Below are 19,988 nucleotides of genomic sequence, written 5' to 3'. Positions count from 1 at the left end.
ACTTTGAAGTGAAGCAGGACGGGAGGCAAAATAGCTGTTGATCGGCGATTGCCGATGTTGTAGCCAATTAGCCTCAACAGATATCGATTGTGCATCGATCAGTGGAAGAAGGCGGTAGAGACTGGTCAGGCTAATTGCTCTATAGGTACAGTGATCTCTCTTGAAAGTACCGATACACAGCGCGGCGGTGCTATCGATGCCGTCCGAGAAGGACTGCTAAGTTTGAGTCACCGAACCACTTGACATAGAGATGGATGGAAATACCTGGGAGGAAGGGGTAAAAGAGGGTCGAATTGGTTTCAGCCGTTGGTTTACCGGTTCATCCTTTCCCCGCAGGCCAGTACTTTCAAGAGAGACTGCACGGCGTCGGCATTGGCCAGGTGGCAGGTACGCACGCCGAATTGCACACAAGTAGTTCGGTTGCTTCACATAGGAGCGAAAATGAAATTTATGTACCAAGTAGGTACAACTCTTCACCCAGTTTTAGAGTCAAGTTAAAGGAAATAGTTCACTTTTTAAAGGAAATAGTTCACTTTCACGAAATTATTTTTTTGCAACGATTTATTATTTTTTATGTTCAAAATAATCAGCAAAGAAAATAAAACCTTTTTATAACAAAAGATTTTTTTTTTCTATATTTTGATATAGGAAGAACTTTTCAGTTTCTGTAAGGCACACGCGATCCAGTATGAAAAGAGCATGGGTCCCGAAAATTCTTCAGAAACAGAGAAATTATCACAGCCACCGGCATTTGGGCGATCTGCTCGATCTGATAATGTTCCCCTGAATGTCCTAATTGATCAGTACGAGAATTTCTCTAGAGTTCTCGTAGATAATTTCTCTAGTTTCTGAAGAATTTTCGGGACCCATGCTCTTTTCATACTGGATGGAAATATATGCAAGGCACACATCCTCAACGCAAGACACCTTTTTCGGGACGAGAAATAGAATATCTTTGCCTAGGGTAATCGTTGGGCTGTAAAAGCTCCTGATTTATGCTCGTCTCAGCCCAAGCTACGGAACTGCTATTCCAGTTCAAAACCCAGGTTTCCTTTTTTACTGATCTTTTTTTTTTACAATAATATGCTGAGGCAAGGCCTGTGTTGTAGATCAGTCTGGATCAGTCCAAGATCAGCTGTAGTTTTCATGACGTCACTTCGCCACATTTGTAGGGTGGGCTAAATGAAATGCTTCTGGTATATCTTACAACCTTGATCGATAAATTTTAGTTGTAAACCTATAGAGTTCAGTGTTGTGAACATACGACGACGCGACGGAGACGATATCGGCTGGAGGGATTGGAGTGTGCCGTTGTCATAAGATAAGGGACTTTTGGCATGTTTGTAGCAATCATTTGGAGTGCTGATTGTAGATGAATCAGATTGAGATAAGATTGTACTGAAACACTCAAGACTGAGATAAAATGGAGTCGCCACATCATATCAATAAGGCAAAAGGCAGGGGCCCATCACAGGCTGCTACTGGTATGTACAATTTAATTCCATTCCAATGTAAGATAACGAAACTCGATGTTTGTTGGATGCTTAAGCTACTGCTGATATTTAGGTTAGAGATGATGATAATGGCCTTCATATTTTGTTTTCTATATCAATATTATGCCTAATCAAGCGGTCATTAATTTCATTTTTTACACGTTTCCCGTTTGACTTGGACTCCAGGATAAGGAGTAAGGACTCCTTACCTCACATATGCTGCTCCAGATTTCAATTTGGGATCACCACTGGTTGCTGGCTGCAGAGTAGGTACCTACCTACTCTTTGGTCTAAGGACACTGGGCTGTAGCCTGACCTGATGGTCTGACCCACATGGTTTTCTTTAAGTGGTGCACCCTGAAAACCCCAGTGTGCTGATCCCTTCAAGTAACATCTGTGACCTACTTCACAGCATCGTTTCAATGTTGAAGATCAGGCAAAATAAGTGAAATGACGGCAGTTGCAGTCTGCAGATATGAGCCAAAATACCCTCATGTTTTGGCCGTGTAAGAGGGAAAAGGGGAACATATAAAAACATGGACTGTTCTGCCATGATATGACATTATATGTATGCAGCTAAAGATGACACGCCTGTGTCAGCTCACTGTGAAAGAAAAAATCTCATAGGTAAATCTTCTCGGTGCACGTACATGTTACATGCCTACATGGCATGCTCTGCAGTCGACCACAAAATCACTGATTCTCTGTTCTAACTGCAAGTGCATTAATGCTATGGGAGAGCTATTGAATGTCGCATGAATGACCAGATAGTTGCATATGGCAACATCCTCTGTCAGCACCTGGCAGCATGCAGTGAAGGGAGACCTGGGAGTATCAGCAGGAAAGCTTTGCCTCCCTTTCAGCTGCATATTGGGTTTTCCATTGCCCTGTTGAACTGACCCCAGTGTAGGAGTGAGTGAAGTACCTAAGCAAATGCCTCTTTGTTTCACATATACCTATTTAAAGAAGGTGGATATCATGCTTACCATTACCATGTTAGGATATGCTGTCTGACAATAGTTATTTATTTATTGCCATGCTTGATGTTGACCTAAGATGACCTTGTAGGACCTTCACATACTGTGGGTCAGTTATGAGCTATTCATATACGCTAATCAGGGCTGCAGAGTTGTAATCGGTCGCCGTCGGAGTCGATGGTTCTGACCGGAGTCAGAGTCGATTTTGGAAACAGAAACCGGATGCGGAGTCTAAGTCACCGAAAATTAATCAAATCCGCATCCCTGCCAGTTCAGTGGAGTCGGCGTCGGAGTTGGAGTCGGTCGGAGTCGACAGCTCTGCCCGAAGTCGGAGTCGAAATTGATTTTTGAAAGCCGGAGTCGGAGTCGGAGTCACCGAAAATCCATTGACTCTGCAGCCTTGGTGCTAATATCAACCTTGGCATCAATTCTGACATAGTCGGGTGGTGGTTCTGAGGTGCAGTGCAACAAGTCATGGCTGCTTAACACTCCAGCTAGAAACTACTCATTCAGACGTTTGAACTTGATCCTCGCCCGGTATTGATCACCTTGATGTTTTGCCAGCCGCGAACGCACGGGGGGGGGGGGGGGGCGGTGGACCCCCGTTGCCGTTCGGCCCCTGATTGAGCTAGAGCTTCGCGGAAAAATCGAGCGTGCTGCCCCTGACGACTGACGAGAGGAAGCTGATAATACCCAGTTTTAAGGTCCTAGGTTATTGGTTGACCTTCCAGATCAGGTCAATGACCCAAAAGTCGAGAAAATCGGGACCTGTCAGAACTTCGTAAAATGAGGTTGTAATGGGGGGGGGGGGTTTGGGGGTGCTGATCACGAATTTCATGCTAGTTTGATCACATATGATGTCTATATGCATTTAGGCCAGGTCGGGTCAGGTCAGGTCAACCAGTAGGGGTCCGGCCGGGTATTCATAGTAGGTGTCAACCACCACTGGCAGCTTCGTAACATATTACGAAAGCACTAAAACTAGGTACGTGCTTCGTAAACGTTGAAACGGTTGCTAAATTCGAAATCAGTTCCAAAAACTAGCTTAGAAACTCGGAAAGTGAACCAAGGTCATCAAAGGTCAGTGACCTGACCTGACCTTCAGGTGACCTTGACACCCACCCTAATGCATGGGAGCAACATCATATCACATGTTTGAACGCTTGAAACCACAAAAAGACTGCAAACGCGCGGCTAGTGCGAGCCGACATACGCCGAATCGCGATTTCGGCCAAACATGGTCTGGAAAAGTAGGCCACAGGTCAAAGGTCATTTGGGTCAGGGTCATGCTATTTTCAGGGTAGGTGTAAAATTGATTGACGCGAGGGTGCTGGAATTTTCGTCGCCGCGAAAACCGAGGAGGGTCCGTTCGAACCCCCCCCCCCCTCCTTGTACGGGCAACGGTTAGATATGTAGAAAAACTACAGAAGCATTTCCATTATACATTTTTAAGTGACATTAGAAGGCGATGAATGCACAAGGATATCTGGTTGTTAGTATATTGACTGTGATGGTTTGGACTTGCCTCCTTCGGTTTGTTACATCGGAGTCGACATTTCTGGCCGGAGTCGGGATCGTCGAAATTTAGACTACTTCATATTCTGAAGTCGTAGTCCACATGGCTTTGTTGATAGTCAATTGTATTTTTAAAAGTCATATTCCCGTTTTCTACCGGTCGTGCAGGCGGGCTAAAAAAAAAAGAAATTGGTAGGTACAGTCGTGTACAGGTTGATGGTCCCCTACTCTTTATCCACCGGGTTCCTATGGCTCAGCATTGGCAGCAGCCGCCTGGTATCGGTAGGCTGTGCCGCATGACCCGAGAGTGAAGCGGCACAGTCTGCCCACGCCGTTTGACATCGGCTCGGGTCGCCGGGTGGAGCGCTTTGTAGACCAGCTGTCGCGTCAGACCAGCGCGGGGGAGGGGCTCGTCTCGGTGGTTGGCGTGGGCTGGGGAGTGGTGTGGGGCGTGTTGGTGGACCATGGGGGCTGGGCGGGTTGTGTGGTCACTTGCTGCATTGCACATTTTGCGTCGCTTAACAATTGCATTCCTGTTTTTGCTAAGCACAATGCACGGAAGACCCAGCGAATATAATTTACTTGTGCTTTGTGCAAAACGTGATTTGGCACGGTACCGAGGTATCGAGGCAACCATAGGTCTTGTGCCACATATATGCATGATATTTGGGCAATACGCTTATGAAAATGGTAGATTGATCGGGTTGATCCTGGATGTCAATTCGTCCTATGCTAAATGTCGACATGTAATAAATGAACGAAGGAATGAATCAATCAATCAATCGACAATCGACATGTAGATATAAAACCGTATAAATGGCTCGCAACCACTAAAGTCAAACCAGATCCTAACTCGGAAAAGTAGCCGGAGTCCCGATGAGGCTCGAACCGGGACTCCACGTTGAAAGTTTTGCCAAATGATCCATCATCATTCCACCAAGCTAGAGCGACCGGCACCCGAAACCACAAAAAACATTCATTGACTTTGCTGCCGATCTCCCGGCCCCGCCGCCCGCCCGGCCAGAGCAGACTTTGCCCCGGCCGTGGCCACTATCCGGTGTAGCTCAGCATAGGAGTGCTAGACTGTCAAACTGACCGGTAGTGAGAGGCCCGGTTCGAGACGCCTCGCGTGCTTGATGTTTATTTCTGTGTCCGAGGCTATGCGATTAGTCCACTTTTCAGAAAGATTATTTGGTGACAGGTCTGTTTTCTTTCTTTGCTGCAATTCATGAGGAGACCGTATGGACCCTTACCTGTCCTTCCGCACCCCATTTGGGATATATGGGTGTTTGAACCCCCCTGGGTTTTGTGAATATCTCTAAAGCGAATTTTTGGAGGGTGGATTACGATCGGTTCTATGCGACAAGTGACCACACACACCCAGCCCCAGGTCCGCTCACCCCCTCCCCACATCACCCTCGTCCCACACCACACTCCAGCCCGCCTCATCCACCGAGCCGAGCTAAATAGACAGGCCTGACCTTTACCCCCCCTCCCCCCAGCCGGTGTAACGCAGCGTCCGGTCAAATCGCTCTACCAGGCGACCCGAGCCGGTGTCATACAGTGTGGGTAGGCTGTGCCGCTTCACTCTCGGGTCATGCGGCACAGCCTACCGGTACCAGGCGGCTGCTGCCAATGCTGAGCCATAGGAACCCGGTGGATAAAGAGTAGGGGACCATCAACCTGTACACGACTGTACTAGGTAAACAGACCAGGTGGTCGGGCTGTCACGGGTCAGATGATGATGCGTTTGCTGAAACTCGGCTTTTTGTCTTGTATCCTCGCACGCAAGGCTAGCAGGCGGACGCTCAACAAATGACTCATAAAACCAACTTTGTCATTTGTCTCTAACTTTCCGCGGCCCTGTGACGGAAATATTTGTTCTAAATGGGCCTTCTTTCTGTCGTGTCTGTCGAATTACAGCACGCCGCGCTGGCGGCGGCTCTGGAGCTGAAACTGAGCCCGAAAAGTAATCCATCGTGGCGGATTGCATCAGTAAGCAATGTGCTGCTGTCAGGGCCGCGGCGATGGCGGGCTCCGATTCCGAAATTCATGGCCAATCTGTCACGAGTCAGCGGTGTTATCTGCACGCCGATGGATGGTGGTGTTTCCGTGAACGGCTTGAAGGTACGGGGACACGCCCTAAGATCAGCAGGTGGTGGCATCCACCATCCCCCACATAACCCTTTTAATCCAATTATGTTATGTACCGTAAAACGGGGCGACTTTGGACAGTTTTGAGACTTATCGGTGAATATCTTGAAAACTACTGTAGATAGAAATGCGAAACATGGACTATTTTGTGGGCTGAGTCTGGCCTTATCCATCCATGGTGTCAACAAAAAATTAGGTATAGCCATTCCCCTATTTTTCAAAAAAATGTCTGGTGTTCAAAGTCACCATGCAATAGGGTGACTTTGAACAGTCTGTGTTTTTCATCATTTATCTCATTAGGTGTGCAATTCCTCGTGCCGGTTGGGGTGCCTTTGAACGCCCTGATGCTTTTTAAAAAAGAGGCCAAAAACAATTTATGCCTGCAAAAGTCCTTTTGGGAGTAGTAGTCAAAACAAGGCGAGCTCATCAAGCAAAAAACACAATTTCTTGTAACAGCCTCTGCTGATGAATTAAACACCATATTCACAGAAATTAGCACACAGACAGTGAGTAAAAAGAAGCATCTTTCATGGCACACACCTTACTTACTCACCTTAACACTTGCATAGGCACTGTGGAGCAACACTCACAGGATATGAAATCACTTGATTCAACTCAACTCAAGTGTAATGCATGCACTCGACTAGGTCTGTGCATGAAATACACCTGAGAACACCTGAGTACAGAGTATCATTGGACACAGTTAACACTTGACACCCGACTTAACACCTTAATACTAACACTTAACACTAGGTACACCTGCTAGTGTCAGAACACGTCAGTCATGAGTTTACCCCAGCATCAGTTTGTATGGTGAGAGCTCCTCACTCTTGAAGTGGAGCTTGCCCCTCCTGTCCAGGTCCTGTCCTGTCCAGGTGACTGGAGCCGAGATATGGCACAAGTTTGTAGCGCAAAATGTATGCAGTGTATTTTGGTAGGGTTACTTTGAACAACAAGTCCTTTGAACAACAAGTCAGGCATGCATGTCACCGGGGCTACATTGAACACGTTCAAAGTCACCCCAGCGAAGTTCCAAAAATGTCATGCTTTTACAAATCCCTTCACAGCATTGGCCATGCTCAAGCAAGCTAAAAAATTATGATGGGGCAATATAGGCCAACCATCGAGGATGGCAAAAATATGTCATTCCGTTCCATGACCATAATGACTAGTCCATGCCATATGGAAGTTTACAGGTATATCTCAAAAAGCTAAAAACATTGATTTAGTTTTTGATTTTTTACACCTATGTACTAAGGTACATATCTTCCAATATGTCATGTACATTTTCAAAAATGTGCATTCTTATCTGTAAAAAAACATGGCTGCATTTATAATTCACATTTTAAAGATATTTGTGATTCCCTCTAAGAAGTGAACGGCGTTCAAAGTCACCCGGAAGTTCAAAGCCACCCCAGTTTACGGTAACGTCTTTTTCTGGTATTATACACCTTTATCTACTTTGGGTGGCTGTTAGTCATCGACACCGGAGAGATTGCATGTCCGTGTTCTCTTCTCTTCTGCGTCTAAGTCATAGTCATCTTTTGCGAGTGTTACCTGTAAAAAATCCTTACGAATATACTAAATTGCTTCTAGACGAGAACAGAGGGCGCGCTGGTGCGACCAAGATTAGTTTTCTTATAGGTGCGACGTCTCCCAGCTGAAACCAGACCCGGGTCACGGCATCCTTTCTCAGGCGGCCCAAAGCGTGACTCCCTGCCCGCTGTGCCCCGTCGCACCTGGCCAGTATATGGATTTTTGTGAGACCTCGCCCACGACAAGGAAATTTAAAGAGCTGTTCATTTGGACAACTGTTCCGTCAGTAAACCGAACTTCATGCTCCAGGGACCCGTTATTTTTCGCCCTGTTGCTAGCTTACCGTTATGTGGCATTGTTCACATGGCCTTTTCAGCCAAATAGAACATGCTGCAATGAAATTACGAAATATTATACCTACTAGCGATTCTTACTCGGCCAGACATGTCATCTTTCTCCTCTCTCTTTCCACTTGTCACCCGGCTGACCCCGATATGTCTCCCTGTTGTTTGGGGCGCGGCGGCGAGTCATTCGGTCACGCTGGGATGCTATCGGACCACCATGGAGCCGCAGGACCGTGGAAGGACCGGGAGACGGCCGCGGGGCGCGACCAACGGCCCGACGGTGCCGGTGCACGGCGCGGAACGATCCGCTCGGACGCCCGAGGGTGCGGCGAGGCGGTGCTGGGGCGGCGGAGGGTATGGGTCGGCGGAGGGTGCTCGGTCGGTGGAGGGTGGTACGGATTTGCACGGGGTGGTACTAAAATATTGAAGGGCGCGGCGAGACGGCAGTTCGCCAGCGAGTTGTGGTGTTCGTGGGCAGACATGAAATATTTATAACAAATTTTAAGGATATGATAAGATGATTTTCTTTACGAAGTAGTTATCCATGGGGCGTTATAGATGGACGCTTTTCTGCATTGTTCACTACTGGCCAGTGGCTAGTCGTTTCGAGCTGCAACAGGCCAGTGGTAACACGACAGAACGGTGTCCTTCATTCGCGGGTACCTAATCAGTTCGAACACTTCGCCTTCCCGTTTCGCCATCCAACAAACAAGGACCTGAAACTGAACCCCGAGCTGCGGTGGGCCTCCTGTGTGCGGCTGCGGCAATCCCCTCCCTCCTCCACTGCGTCATGTTCCGTATATCTGCTTCCCGTGGCAGTGACTCACCGTCGCGCGGTAGCTGACTGGACATCCGCGCTGACTCGACAGAGCGCCCCCGGGGCTGCCTGCTGCCCGGGGCAGTCTGGCGCTCCGGTCACCCTGCCCGGGGCTGCCCGCCGCCCCAGTGGGTCCTAACCGGGACCGGCCGTCTCAAGACGCTGCCCCGGGCCTCGGCGGCGGGTTTACAAGCCTGGGGCGAAGTTTGATCGATCTGAGCAGTTTGCAGAGAAGCAGACCATTCGTCGACCATGTCACCAGTGTAACAAACTGAATACAAATGTCCCGGAATAGCGGAGCTGAAATTGCCGTCGTCTGGGGTTTGGTTCAGCTTTGTTTGTGGGTTGTGATAGATTTCGTGGTTAGAATCTCGGTTTATGGTAATCACAGCACGCCAGCAGTCGACGCTGTAACACATTCGTGTTGGCCATTGCTCACTGTTTATGGACAGCTCAGTGCATTTCGCCGTATGTGAAGCGACCATGAAGCGCGAGGAAGTCCGTCAGTTCCGGTGATAGGACTGTATTTCGATCCCGCACTGCTCCGTTTATTTGTAATATGGGTGGTCTGGCCGTCACTTCCTTTTAGCACGTTAGCACGGCTAACTGATGGCTTATGACCATGGCTGGAGGGCTAGGTGTTGATAGAAGCAACAGTAACTTTATGGCTTATGACCATGACGGAAAGGCTATGCGTTGATAAAACAAACCGTTAGTTACCAACGGTTCTGGGGTCTGGCTCTTCTACCTGTTCTTGGATATTGCGTGTGTATTGTGTAAGCAATATCGATATTGCGTGTGTACGCAATATCGTGAAAGGTCGAATTCGGGCTCATTTTCTCATTATGATGCAATTTTGGCGTGGAAAACATCCTCGCTGCGCAGTTTGCGCATTGCATAGTTTTCATTTGCACACTCCGGTTCTGGTTGCCGCGTCATGCTAAAATGAAGCAACGGTTAGCGCTGATTGCGCTAAGTGACTGGGTGTTCCGGCCTGCGGTGAGCCACCATTCATTCATACATTGTGTGAACTATGGCTGTGTGAAGTTTGGGCCGCTCACCAGCGAACATGGACCGGGCCACACTCACCGTCCGTGGCCGTAACGGTCACGGCTAGTCGGTGCTGGTTTCCAGCAGACTCCCGAGTGAGGCGCCACGCTGCCGGCCGCCCGCGGTCTCCCTGCTCCGATTGCTGCCCTGATTGCGGCCCGATTTCCAGCGGCAGACGAGCCGGATCCAACCCTGACCTGATGAGCCGGTGCTGACGCTGACCTTTTCCCATTTCTCACCCCCTCATCACCGACCCTGACTTTGTTTCCACCAAATTCGTTGTTATACGACCGTCTCATTCTCTCCACCCCCTCCGTCGCGCGCTCCTCGTCATGGCCGTCGAGCGCGTCGTCGCCGCCGGCTCGGCGCGGTGCGACCGACCAACCACCGTCGGGCCGTCGACTGGGCGGCTGACCGGCTGCCCCAGTGGCTGGCAGACCGGCGGCAGTCGGTGGGAGACCGCCGCCGGGGCTGGAGCCGCCGCCTCCGCTGCCGCTCGAACCGTGTCGCTGTTGGCTTTGAAGTGGTGCCGGGGTTGGTGCCCGTGTTGGTGCTGAGAAGTGGTGCCGTGGTGTGTGGAGAGTCAGACTACAGAGAACCGGTGGTGATAAGGACCCCGGTTGTCGCGACTGGTGCAGACTGCAACCATGCTGCGCGTTCAGGAGCCGACATCCGCCGGTAGGTCATGTCTGATACATTGCATATAACGCCCGGTTCCTTCTCACTACTCTGCAGACTCAGTCAGAGACAGAACGAAGACAGAGGCAGTGGACTGCAGAGAGTGTCCGGTATTGACCACTGGGCGTGCCGGGCTTGCTGTCTGTTGGCCTGTTTTCAGCCAGACGCCGCTGGTTTTCGTTTGTGTTACGGTTTACGGTAATGGTGTGACTGCGACCGAGCCGGTGTCCCAGATGGACTGTACGTGGGCTCATCGCGCGGTGCGCGATGGACGGTAACGAGGAGTTATGGGTGCGTGTTGTCCTGGCCTGCTCTGGCCTTAATGTGGCGGACGGCGGTGTCACAAAAAATGAGGGAGAAACGACACTTGAATATCGTTATCCAATGGATCGCTGTTTTCCCCTTTTGGGCAAACCCCTGTCATTGTCTGTTTTGATGCTGCATGCGGGTGAATTTTTCAACACAATTTAGACAAAGGCGCGACAAACGTTCGATACGCACCACGTGCCACATACGGCTCTCCAGTTTCTTTGTTTGCTTCGAATGACTCAAATGACGTCTTTGTGTTCTTTCGTCATGTCGTGCTTGGGGGAACACGGTTGCTATTATGTATCCGATGTTGGAAGTCTGGGCCAATATGCGTCATATGGACAAAAAGTGTCAAATATTGAGCCGCTAAATGAGATTGATAAGATTTATGTCTAAATCTCATTTAGCTCCTCAATATTTTGACACTTTTTTGTCATCTTGTTTTTACAGCCATATCTTCCCATCTCCGCTGTTTCGGTGAACTGGCGGTGGAAGCAATCACTTTTGCCTTTCTATCTAACAGGAATCTTCTTCAAATCCAATCATCATTCCCCCATCCACTTCAATCCCAATCTGTCGTCCCTCCCAAATTGACGATTTGCCCTTTGTCCCCAGGCTGCGGCGTGGGACCGCCGTCTCTGCCCGGCGCCGGGGACGACCCGTACCCGTCTCTGTCCGACTATCACGACTACGAGCCACAGCTGGAGTTCGATGACACAGAGGTGGCGTGCGCGACCAACGCAGGCACAGGTCAGAGTCGCGTCCGCTTCGGAAATCGCCAGCCACACTCGTTTTCATGCATGCTGTGCTGCCTGGCCGAGCTTATGCATTTAAAGTGGATTGATATCAGAATTAGATTCCAATTCACATTTCTGGCTGGCATTTATGAAACGGTTTGTGTCATGTTCGTGTTTTAGTAGGTTTAATTTCCAGAATCGCAATTTGAAATTGCGGGCTGACCCAGAGTTGGAGATGGGACTGAGTCAAGGGCTCATGTGAGACGTCCCATGGTCCAGTTCTGTCCTATGGAAGAGTTCTCTTCCCTTCAATTGTCCAAATTATCTGCGTCAGCCTTAGAGCTGAATATATTCGTCCCATTGACGCTCTTCTCTCCTTTGGGTATATCGGATATCCGAAACTGATCTGTTTCTGATAGAGCTTTATGCGCCCATAACTGTCCATGTTCTCCCGACAGGCTCGCAGCTGGAATAAATTTCTTCTTCTATTCCTCGTCAGACTTGGGGCCCCTGTGACGTTCCCGTGACCACTTGAGAGCCCCTTAGCTGGTAATCTCTCGCCTTTCTAACTGTCCTCCGTCCTCCACCAGACCCGGAGCTGGAGGCCGAGCTGGACCTGGCGCTGGACGGCACCATGTCCGACGGCGCCATCGGCACCATGGACGGCACCATCGAGGAAAACTTCGAGGAGGCGCTCGGACCGCTCTCCCTCGGCCTCGAGCTCGGCGACGACCTCGAGCGGAAGGCGCGCCTCTCCACAGCGGCGGATTTCAGAGATGTGGCGCAGCATGGAATTGTAGACGTGGTGGGCGATGACAGTTATGGGAGGAAGGTGATTGTGGTGTCTGCCTGCCGACTACCCAGCAACAAGGAACTCAACCACGCCAAGCTGCTGAGGTGAGAGACTGGGGGACGGTAGAGAGAGAAAGGGGAAAGAGGGGTGAAAGGATGGTGAATAGAAAGGAATGAGAGTTGCCACGTAAATCTTATTTGAATTGTGGATTAGTGCTGAGAACTGCTTTGGATCATTGTTCGGAGATCTGTTGGAAGCGGTTGGAAGCGCTTTTTTATAACCACCCTGTGTACCGGCATTGTTTTTATGCGACTCCACCCTGCCCCAATCGATGTGTCTTGAGCGGCCCCCGATCGAACGGCACCGTCTGCCGGTCAGTCTCTGTCTGGGTGGAGCCCGCCGAGTTCGATTGGCTGGGTCGGCTCCGGTGTGTCTGATGGGGCCGAAAATTGGGCAGCTGCACCGGTCGATACTCCGCCACTGGCGATGGTCCGCAGCCATGGGATTTGTCGGACCGCCAGCTCGCGCCCTATTGCGCAATACATTAGTTCGAGAAAATGGCAGCGCTGTTCAGACGCCATGAATTGATTTGGCCATCATGCCAGTCTAATTGATTGGAGGTGAGCTATGGCTAGTTTGAGCATAATTATGAATATTATGATGGTAGAAAATGACCTTATGTTCATGATACAATGAAATGATATTAAAATAAGTCCAAAAATATTATGATATATTTCGACTTGCGTCGTCTTCAGAATGTACATTTTCAGAATTGTCGACGAGCAAATTCAAATCCTTTCAAAATAGCGTGCAACATTTTTGTGAGATCTCTGGCTAACAAATTACAGTCAGGTCATACCTATAATAAATTTTAACAGCGTACAATACAATGAATACAATATCACTAAATAATAATTGGATAAATATTGTCAAGCATTTGACAATATTTATCCAATTATTATTCAGTGATATTGTATTCATTGTATTGTACGCTGTTAGAATTTATTATAGGTCTGACTGTAATTTGTTAGCCAGAGATCTCACAAAAATGTTGCACGCTATTTTGAAAGGATTTGAATTTGCTCGTCGACAATTCTGAAAATGTACATTCTGAAGACGACGCAAGTCGAAATATATCATAATATTTTTGGACTTATTTTAATATCATTTCATTGTATCATGAGCATAAGGTCATTTTCTACCATCATAACAGTCTAATTGAATTTACTTATATCTTCAGCGTTGCCACAATGGCTATAGAATGTATGTTGATCTCTGTGGAATCCATCTGTCCACACTGCTGCTTCAATTTGTTCGAAGTTTAACGCTGATGCTGTCTTTCCAGTTACTTGATGTTCACACTGAATCAGTACGTCGAGCAAGACTACAGTCTGGTGTACTTCCACTACGGGTTGAACAGCAAGAACAAGCCGCCGCTGAGCTGGCTATGGCAGGCGTACCGCGCGTTCGACAGGAAGTACAAGAAGAACCTGAAGGCGTTGTATCTGGTGCACCCGACCAACTTCATCCGAGTGGTGTACAATGTGTTCCGGCCAGCCATCAGGTGAGACTGAGACTCGTGGGCGCGCAGAGGCAGCGCGGGAAATGAATGGATCTGAGGTTGGGGTGGTTAGAGAGATAACCGTAGCTTTGGAGGGTTGACGGTTTGTGTCGTATCGGTTTCAGATTCCATGCCAAATTTATGCTTTAATGCATGGTTCTCTGGGCCAGAATTAATGAAGGTCGTAGGATCTAATTGTCACGACCTTCGTGCTCGTTCACGGCTTTGCAGACAGACTTAAAGGGTGATATTTTGCCTCAAGGAGCCAATAACGGTGGGAGCCGCTATTCCAACTGAATTATTTCAGTTTCTTTAGAGGTTACCCTGAAAACCGGCTCCTGAAAATGGTCGACTATGACCCGAATTATTGCCGGATCATTTCCTTGCATTGAAAGTTGAATGAAAGTAAGTGACATAAATAAGTTACCTTCATTTCGACCAGCTTCCAATAATCTAACTTTTTGGAACCTCCATAGGCCGTGACAGCGCCTTCCGCGCAGTCTGGAGCAAATCGATGCGATCTATTTTCGCCCACTCGTTAAATCGCTCTGTCCTGGTTGATTTATAATGGTACATCGTCATGATTTGTGTTGAACATTTCGCATGTATTTCGTAGTACATCCGTCTTCTGACTGCTATGTTATATTACAGCGTGAAGTTCGGGAAGAAGATAATGTACGTGAATTATCTCCACGAGCTGAAGGAATACCTCCCGATGGACCAAATCACTATACCGGAACCCGTGCTAGAGTAAGTTGCGGATATTTTGCTTCAGAAACAGACTTGTAACATCGAATATAGACATCGTGTTTGTATCCACTGTCCATATTGTCGCAAGTGACCGTTTCTGCTTCCTACTCTACATTTCTGCCACACATTACTGCGCACTCGGGCTCTCAGACTCCCTCACGTCTGCCGTGACACACCTGTGTTATCGGTCACTGACTGTGGAGCTCCGCTAATCCCTGGACCAAACATCCCTCAGTCTGATAGCGCGGGTCCCTCACCGACCGATACTTATCGTATGTGGCGGAACAGTGGAACCACGCCTCAGAGACGACCACTTCGGGATTCTTCTGTCTGGGAGGTGGTGTCATGGGAGGTCGTTTTGGGCTGCAGTTTCTAGTAATTAGCACAGCGGTATAAAAATAAATGAAGTTTGTTTTAATTGATACGATAATTCATACCATTCACCACAAAGGCAAATTTTGTGTTAGTATGTATCCCATCAGCAGGGGCTTTCTCCCGTCCCTGATTTAGGGTTTTCTGGAATACGAATGGGCTGTAAGCACCAGGTCAACATATTTAAGATAGTTTCGCTTGCTTATGATCAAGCTGCTCTTACTTTATCAGAATACATTTTACATGATGTATTCACTACACCGGTGCTTGCATTTTTTACATTGTGTTCTCTCCGACCGGCAATGCTTCATCACGCATCCTTTAACGTCCCTTGCTTTCCCAGACACGACCGGACTCTGATGACCAAGCCGTCGCGGCCTGTGGCGACCCCGACCGCCTCGGCGCAGTTCCATGCCCCACTGGAGACGCAGCAGTTTGGCGTCAGTCTGCAGTTCATCAAGGACAATAATGGCGGCGACCCGGTGCCGCCCGTGCTGAGACAGGTCAGAAACGGGCGCGGGGAGAGTGCGTGGACATGCACAGTGCACACGCATACAGTCGTGTGGTGCGCGCACTCGCACTTGCACGCACACTCACACTTCCCGGACATCAAGGAGCACGAAAACACGCACCCACAAAGCCGATGGAAGTTACAGGCAGACGCTGGACACAAACACTTGTGAACTGACCGATACTGAATGATAGGTGCAGTGTGTGATAGATGCTATCGGAAATATTGGACGATCATTGAGAACGCGGGCTGTGAGACTTGAGACTCATTCAGACTAGGACCCTAGGATCGACATCAAGTAGACATGTGTCTAGCTTTCGCAACAGTCGTTGAATATTAGTCTGAACATCAGATTACAATATTCTTGTAAGACAAAAACAAACATAGAGTACTGAGTGCTGACAGACTGGATGGGGATTGCTGATTCCTATTTCCCGATACTTTGGTAGTACTGGGCATTGAACACCGTGCACCCTACACAAAGTCCAGTAGCCACTCCATTTGTGTTAAATTCGTCTGATGTCCAGCTCAGCGTCCGTTGACCTTCACAAAATTGCATTGCACCATACAGGGTTATTTGGTTCGTGGTGATGGTCAAAGTTGATAAAGGTCAGGCCAACAGACTCAGTCTCTTCCGATCATGTGCCAACCTGTCAGACAGTGGCAATCTGGGTCCATGTGCCCTGGCAGTGTTCAAAACTGTTGTACAAGCTCGCCTTGAGCGGCAGACGTACTCTGGAGCGAACTCGATTGCACTTCCTGGGTGCAGGCGATGTCTGGCAAGCGCTCAACTTGTAGTTAATCATGCAGATGGTAGTGAAGCTGCCTCTCGTAGTAATTGTTCTGGGTTACACTAGTTCACGCTGGAAGGAAGTAAAAACGGGTAACAGATTCTGAGTTTTAACATCGGCAAAGACCCTATCGGCAAGTGTTCTACCTTGCTTTCTGCATTGCACTGACAATTTTTCGCCACTCGAACACTCACTTACAAAATACTAGGCCTAGCATGACCGTCCACCTTTGTATACGACAGTGTGCTAAGTTTCTGAGCTTCCTGGCGCTCTGTTCCAGCCATCGGCTACACCTTACCTATCTAGTCTCCCCCTTCTGTACTGCAGTGTGTGGAGTTCCTGAGCCACCCGGACGCCCGGAGTACCTCACCTGACCGTCTACATCCCTGTATTGCAGTGTGTGGAGTTCCTGAGCCACCCAGACGCCCGAAGTGCCTCACCTTACCGTCTACATCCCTGTATTGCAGTGTGTCGAGTTCCTGAGCCACCCGGACGCTCTGGAGACGGAGGGCCTGTTCCGACGCTCGGCCAATGTGCGCCTGGTGCACCAGCTGCAATCGCAGTTCAACCACGGCGAGACGGTGCAGCTCACCGAGCCGCACCTGGCCGCCGTGCTCATCAAGTCCTTCCTCAGGGAGCTCGAGGAGCCGCTCATGACCTTCGACCTGTACGACGAAATCGTCCAGGTGCAAGGTATGTAAGGAGAGGGTTGGACAGCGGGATATATGCATTGGATGGTATATTGGTATAGGTAGGGTTAGTTAACTTGGGTCTACTGTTCGCAGTTTAGTTTTCGAAGAAGACGTCCATTGCCGCCTTACTTTAAACCGAATAGCAATTAAATCGGACCAATTTGATACAATCTGTCTTTTTATGTCTTTGTGATCATTCAATATTACTGCCGATAAATGGCATTCAACGCTGTCACCCATTGATCCGCACTTGGCGCGAACTTTGTATCGTTTTATTGGCATATTGTGCCAGTGTTGATGATATAGCTGTCCGTTTGCAGCGATGCCCAAATCTGAGCGGGGCACCCTCGTCAAGTCTCTGGTGCTGGAGAAGCTTCCGGAAGACAACTACACCGTCCTCAAGTTCATCATCCACTTCCTGGCGAAGGTAGGCCGCGAGTGTCGGTGATCTTTTATCATCCGCGCAACACAAGTTTTGGTGTAAAGTCTGATGTTGAAGCTAATTATGGCACTGCTAACTATGGCTCAGTTCTCACTTTTCTGTTGATGTCACGCATTACTAAGCCGAGCACCGACCGAGTTGTCCAGTTCCGTCACCTCACCCCGCCGTCCCCACAGGTGATGGACCGAAGTGACCTCAACAAGATGACCTCTGCCAACCTAGCGGTCGTATTCGGACCGAACCTGATCTGGCACCAGAACCGGCAGATGTCGCTCTCTGCCATCGGGCCCATCAACACGTTCACCGACTATCTTCTGCAGAACCACCATCAGCTGTTCATCTTGTAGCGCGTCCTCGAGCGGGGGCCGGAGCGGCCACACCAGAAGCTCGCTGGCAGGTGGGCGAGTGGACGAGCGGCCGGTCCGCCTTCCACACCACACACCTGTCTTGTCATCTGACCAAAGAGCAGACTATGCGCGGTCGTTCCCCTACGCTCGCTGTCACTAGCTCTCTGAGGGGATTCCGTGGCACCACGACCCATGACCACCGGTTAGGCGGCTGGAAGAGACTCCCATCAGGGGTAGCGTGCGGTGGTGGCCGGCCTCTATGCAGGAGCACCGCGCGGCGAAGAGGTGTCTACGCGCCGCGGGTCGATGTGAATATACCGCGTTATCATCTACACTGGCGTGCTGGGTCTACGGCGACCGCACGGTGCGTCTAAAGCTCCAAGTTCAACTAGTCCACTGCTCCAAACACACATCAGCACACGCACTAGCTTGAGACGCGGCCGAGCGACCGGCGCGGGCGGCCGGCTTATAGTAGGTGCCGCGTTATACACCTATTCCAATCATGCCGATGACTTAGTATATACAAGTAGCTAAGTGTGAGAGACGTTGGTTGACTCGTCTCGTAGTAATGTTTAGAGGCTTGTGAGCTAGTCGACCACAAATGTCTGGCGTTGCGCGAAAGGAGGACGATACCCTAGCGAGGACAGGGGTCTTGTGGGGGCGTTTCCATAGGGAGAGCTAGGGAGGAACGTAGTCCCCGTCGGCGGGCACAGGACATTCCTCGTGAACCTCCTTTAGTCGGCGTCTGTCTGCCAGTATCCGGCCCAAAACGGTGTAAGTGTGGACCCGGACCACTAGGGAGTTCGAATCTATCCAACCGTGTACGTGCGAGTGTTTTTGGGTCGGAACACGGTTAAAGTCTAGGCTGATGTGGGTGCGGAATGATTTCAGGGGTATGTATGGTGTGGGACCACAAGCTCTTCTAATGAATTGAACTTCTATGCACACATAAACCTTTCCCTTCCCTCTCATCTCACTGGGATTTTTTTTTTAGACCCTCCACGCAACATTATTGTCCCCGGGGACCTTTGCAAACCTGTCACTGCGGGAGCCGGGACCCTGTGGGACCCTAGACCGGACCCCTTATTCGACCCCATACCTCCGGGCTAGTCCGGTCAGGCCCGGCTCTATCTTCCATGTGATATTGCGGTCGGGTGTGCTGGGTGACTGCGGCAGTTGTGTTCGGAGTTACTAGCACCGAGGGTACACCGAAGGGATGCAGTATGTTCGTCGCTAATTGCCGACGAGCTAGGCTAGGGTTCTCTGATGAGACGTTCTTGAGTCGCGCGTGGTTTCGCACACACGAGTTAACCCACCTGTTGGCATTATAGACAGTCCAATCGTTTGTAAGTGGGACGTCTGTGCCGCTGGGTTAGAGGGCTAGGTCTGTGGGGAGTTCTGAATGCACCCGGTTTGCTGCTCCGGTGCGGTTGGGAATTGAGTTCGGGCCCTTTTGCGGGCTGGAGCGACCTCTCGTTCTGTGACCATGTCATGGTGTGTTCCCACCCAGCCGATGCATTTTAGAGATGTGCATTTGTTCCGGGTCTTTGCCGGTATCGCCTTTTCCCTATGTATGCGTGACTTTGTATGTTGTTTTCGCTTGACCGTGTGCCGGGCGGCTTGAAGCTATGCAGTTTGTCTGCACTTGTTATGGAAAACAAAGCACTAGTGAACCACTAGGTAACGTTTTTGAGTCGTCTTTCCAGTGCCATATGGACGCAGATGCCCGCTTTTGCCGCAGACGGTTTCGTATGTGCACGTTGTTTATTTCGCTCGGCAGCCGGCGTGACGTCAGAATATGTGGTCTTGTGACGTCATTTGGCGATAGTGTGACGTCATTGGGCGGCTGGCCGTCCGATCGCGGGCACGGGTCGACGGCCGCTCATCCACCGTGTGCTAATAATACATGTTACCAAATGTCTTACTGTCTGGTGTTGGTAGCGGTGCGAGATTAAAGTCAGGGATGGGTGTCTAAGGCGAGCTGCACAGTGCACACGTCCCATATTTGGTGAAAGTGTCAGGAATTCGAGTGTCACTAGGTCAATGGTTGATGAAGTCGATGAAATGACTTCAGTCGCTAGTTACTCATTCCAGTAATCCTGCGTTCGGCTTCGTTCAC

At 49.6% G+C, this 19,988-nt stretch overlaps 1 protein-coding gene across 2 annotated transcripts; it reads left to right on the top strand.

Annotated features, from left to right (window-relative positions):
- Positions 1-1,229: 1,229 nt before the first annotated feature.
- Positions 1,230-19,793, top strand: LOC122365181 (rho GTPase-activating protein 1-like). Of its 2 annotated transcripts, none has more exons than XM_043336172.1 (9): positions 1,230-1,484; positions 11,489-11,623; positions 12,201-12,507; positions 13,749-13,967; positions 14,616-14,714; positions 15,430-15,589; positions 16,856-17,081; positions 17,401-17,507; positions 17,699-19,793. In XM_043336172.1, exons 1-9 carry the CDS (start codon positions 1,424-1,426, stop codon positions 17,867-17,869), a joined length of 1,485 nt encoding a protein of 494 aa, XP_043192107.1. In that variant the 5' UTR covers positions 1,230-1,423; the 3' UTR covers positions 17,870-19,793. The 2 variants fall into 2 exon arrangements, with proteins under 2 accessions (XP_043192107.1, XP_043192108.1); XM_043336173.1 differs by lacking the exon at positions 1,230-1,484 and adding an exon at positions 10,335-10,564.
- The last annotated feature ends 195 nt before the right edge of the window (positions 19,794-19,988 follow it).

The sequence above is a fragment of the Amphibalanus amphitrite genome, unplaced genomic scaffold (assembly GCF_019059575.1).
Source record: "Amphibalanus amphitrite isolate SeventyFive unplaced genomic scaffold, NRLGWU_Aamphi_draft 000720F_arrow, whole genome shotgun sequence".
NCBI classification, from domain to species: Eukaryota; Metazoa; Arthropoda; class Thecostraca; order Balanomorpha; family Balanidae; genus Amphibalanus; species Amphibalanus amphitrite.
The sequence above is the reverse complement of the archived record's forward strand: the minus strand, read 5'-3'. Positions and strand labels throughout refer to the sequence as shown.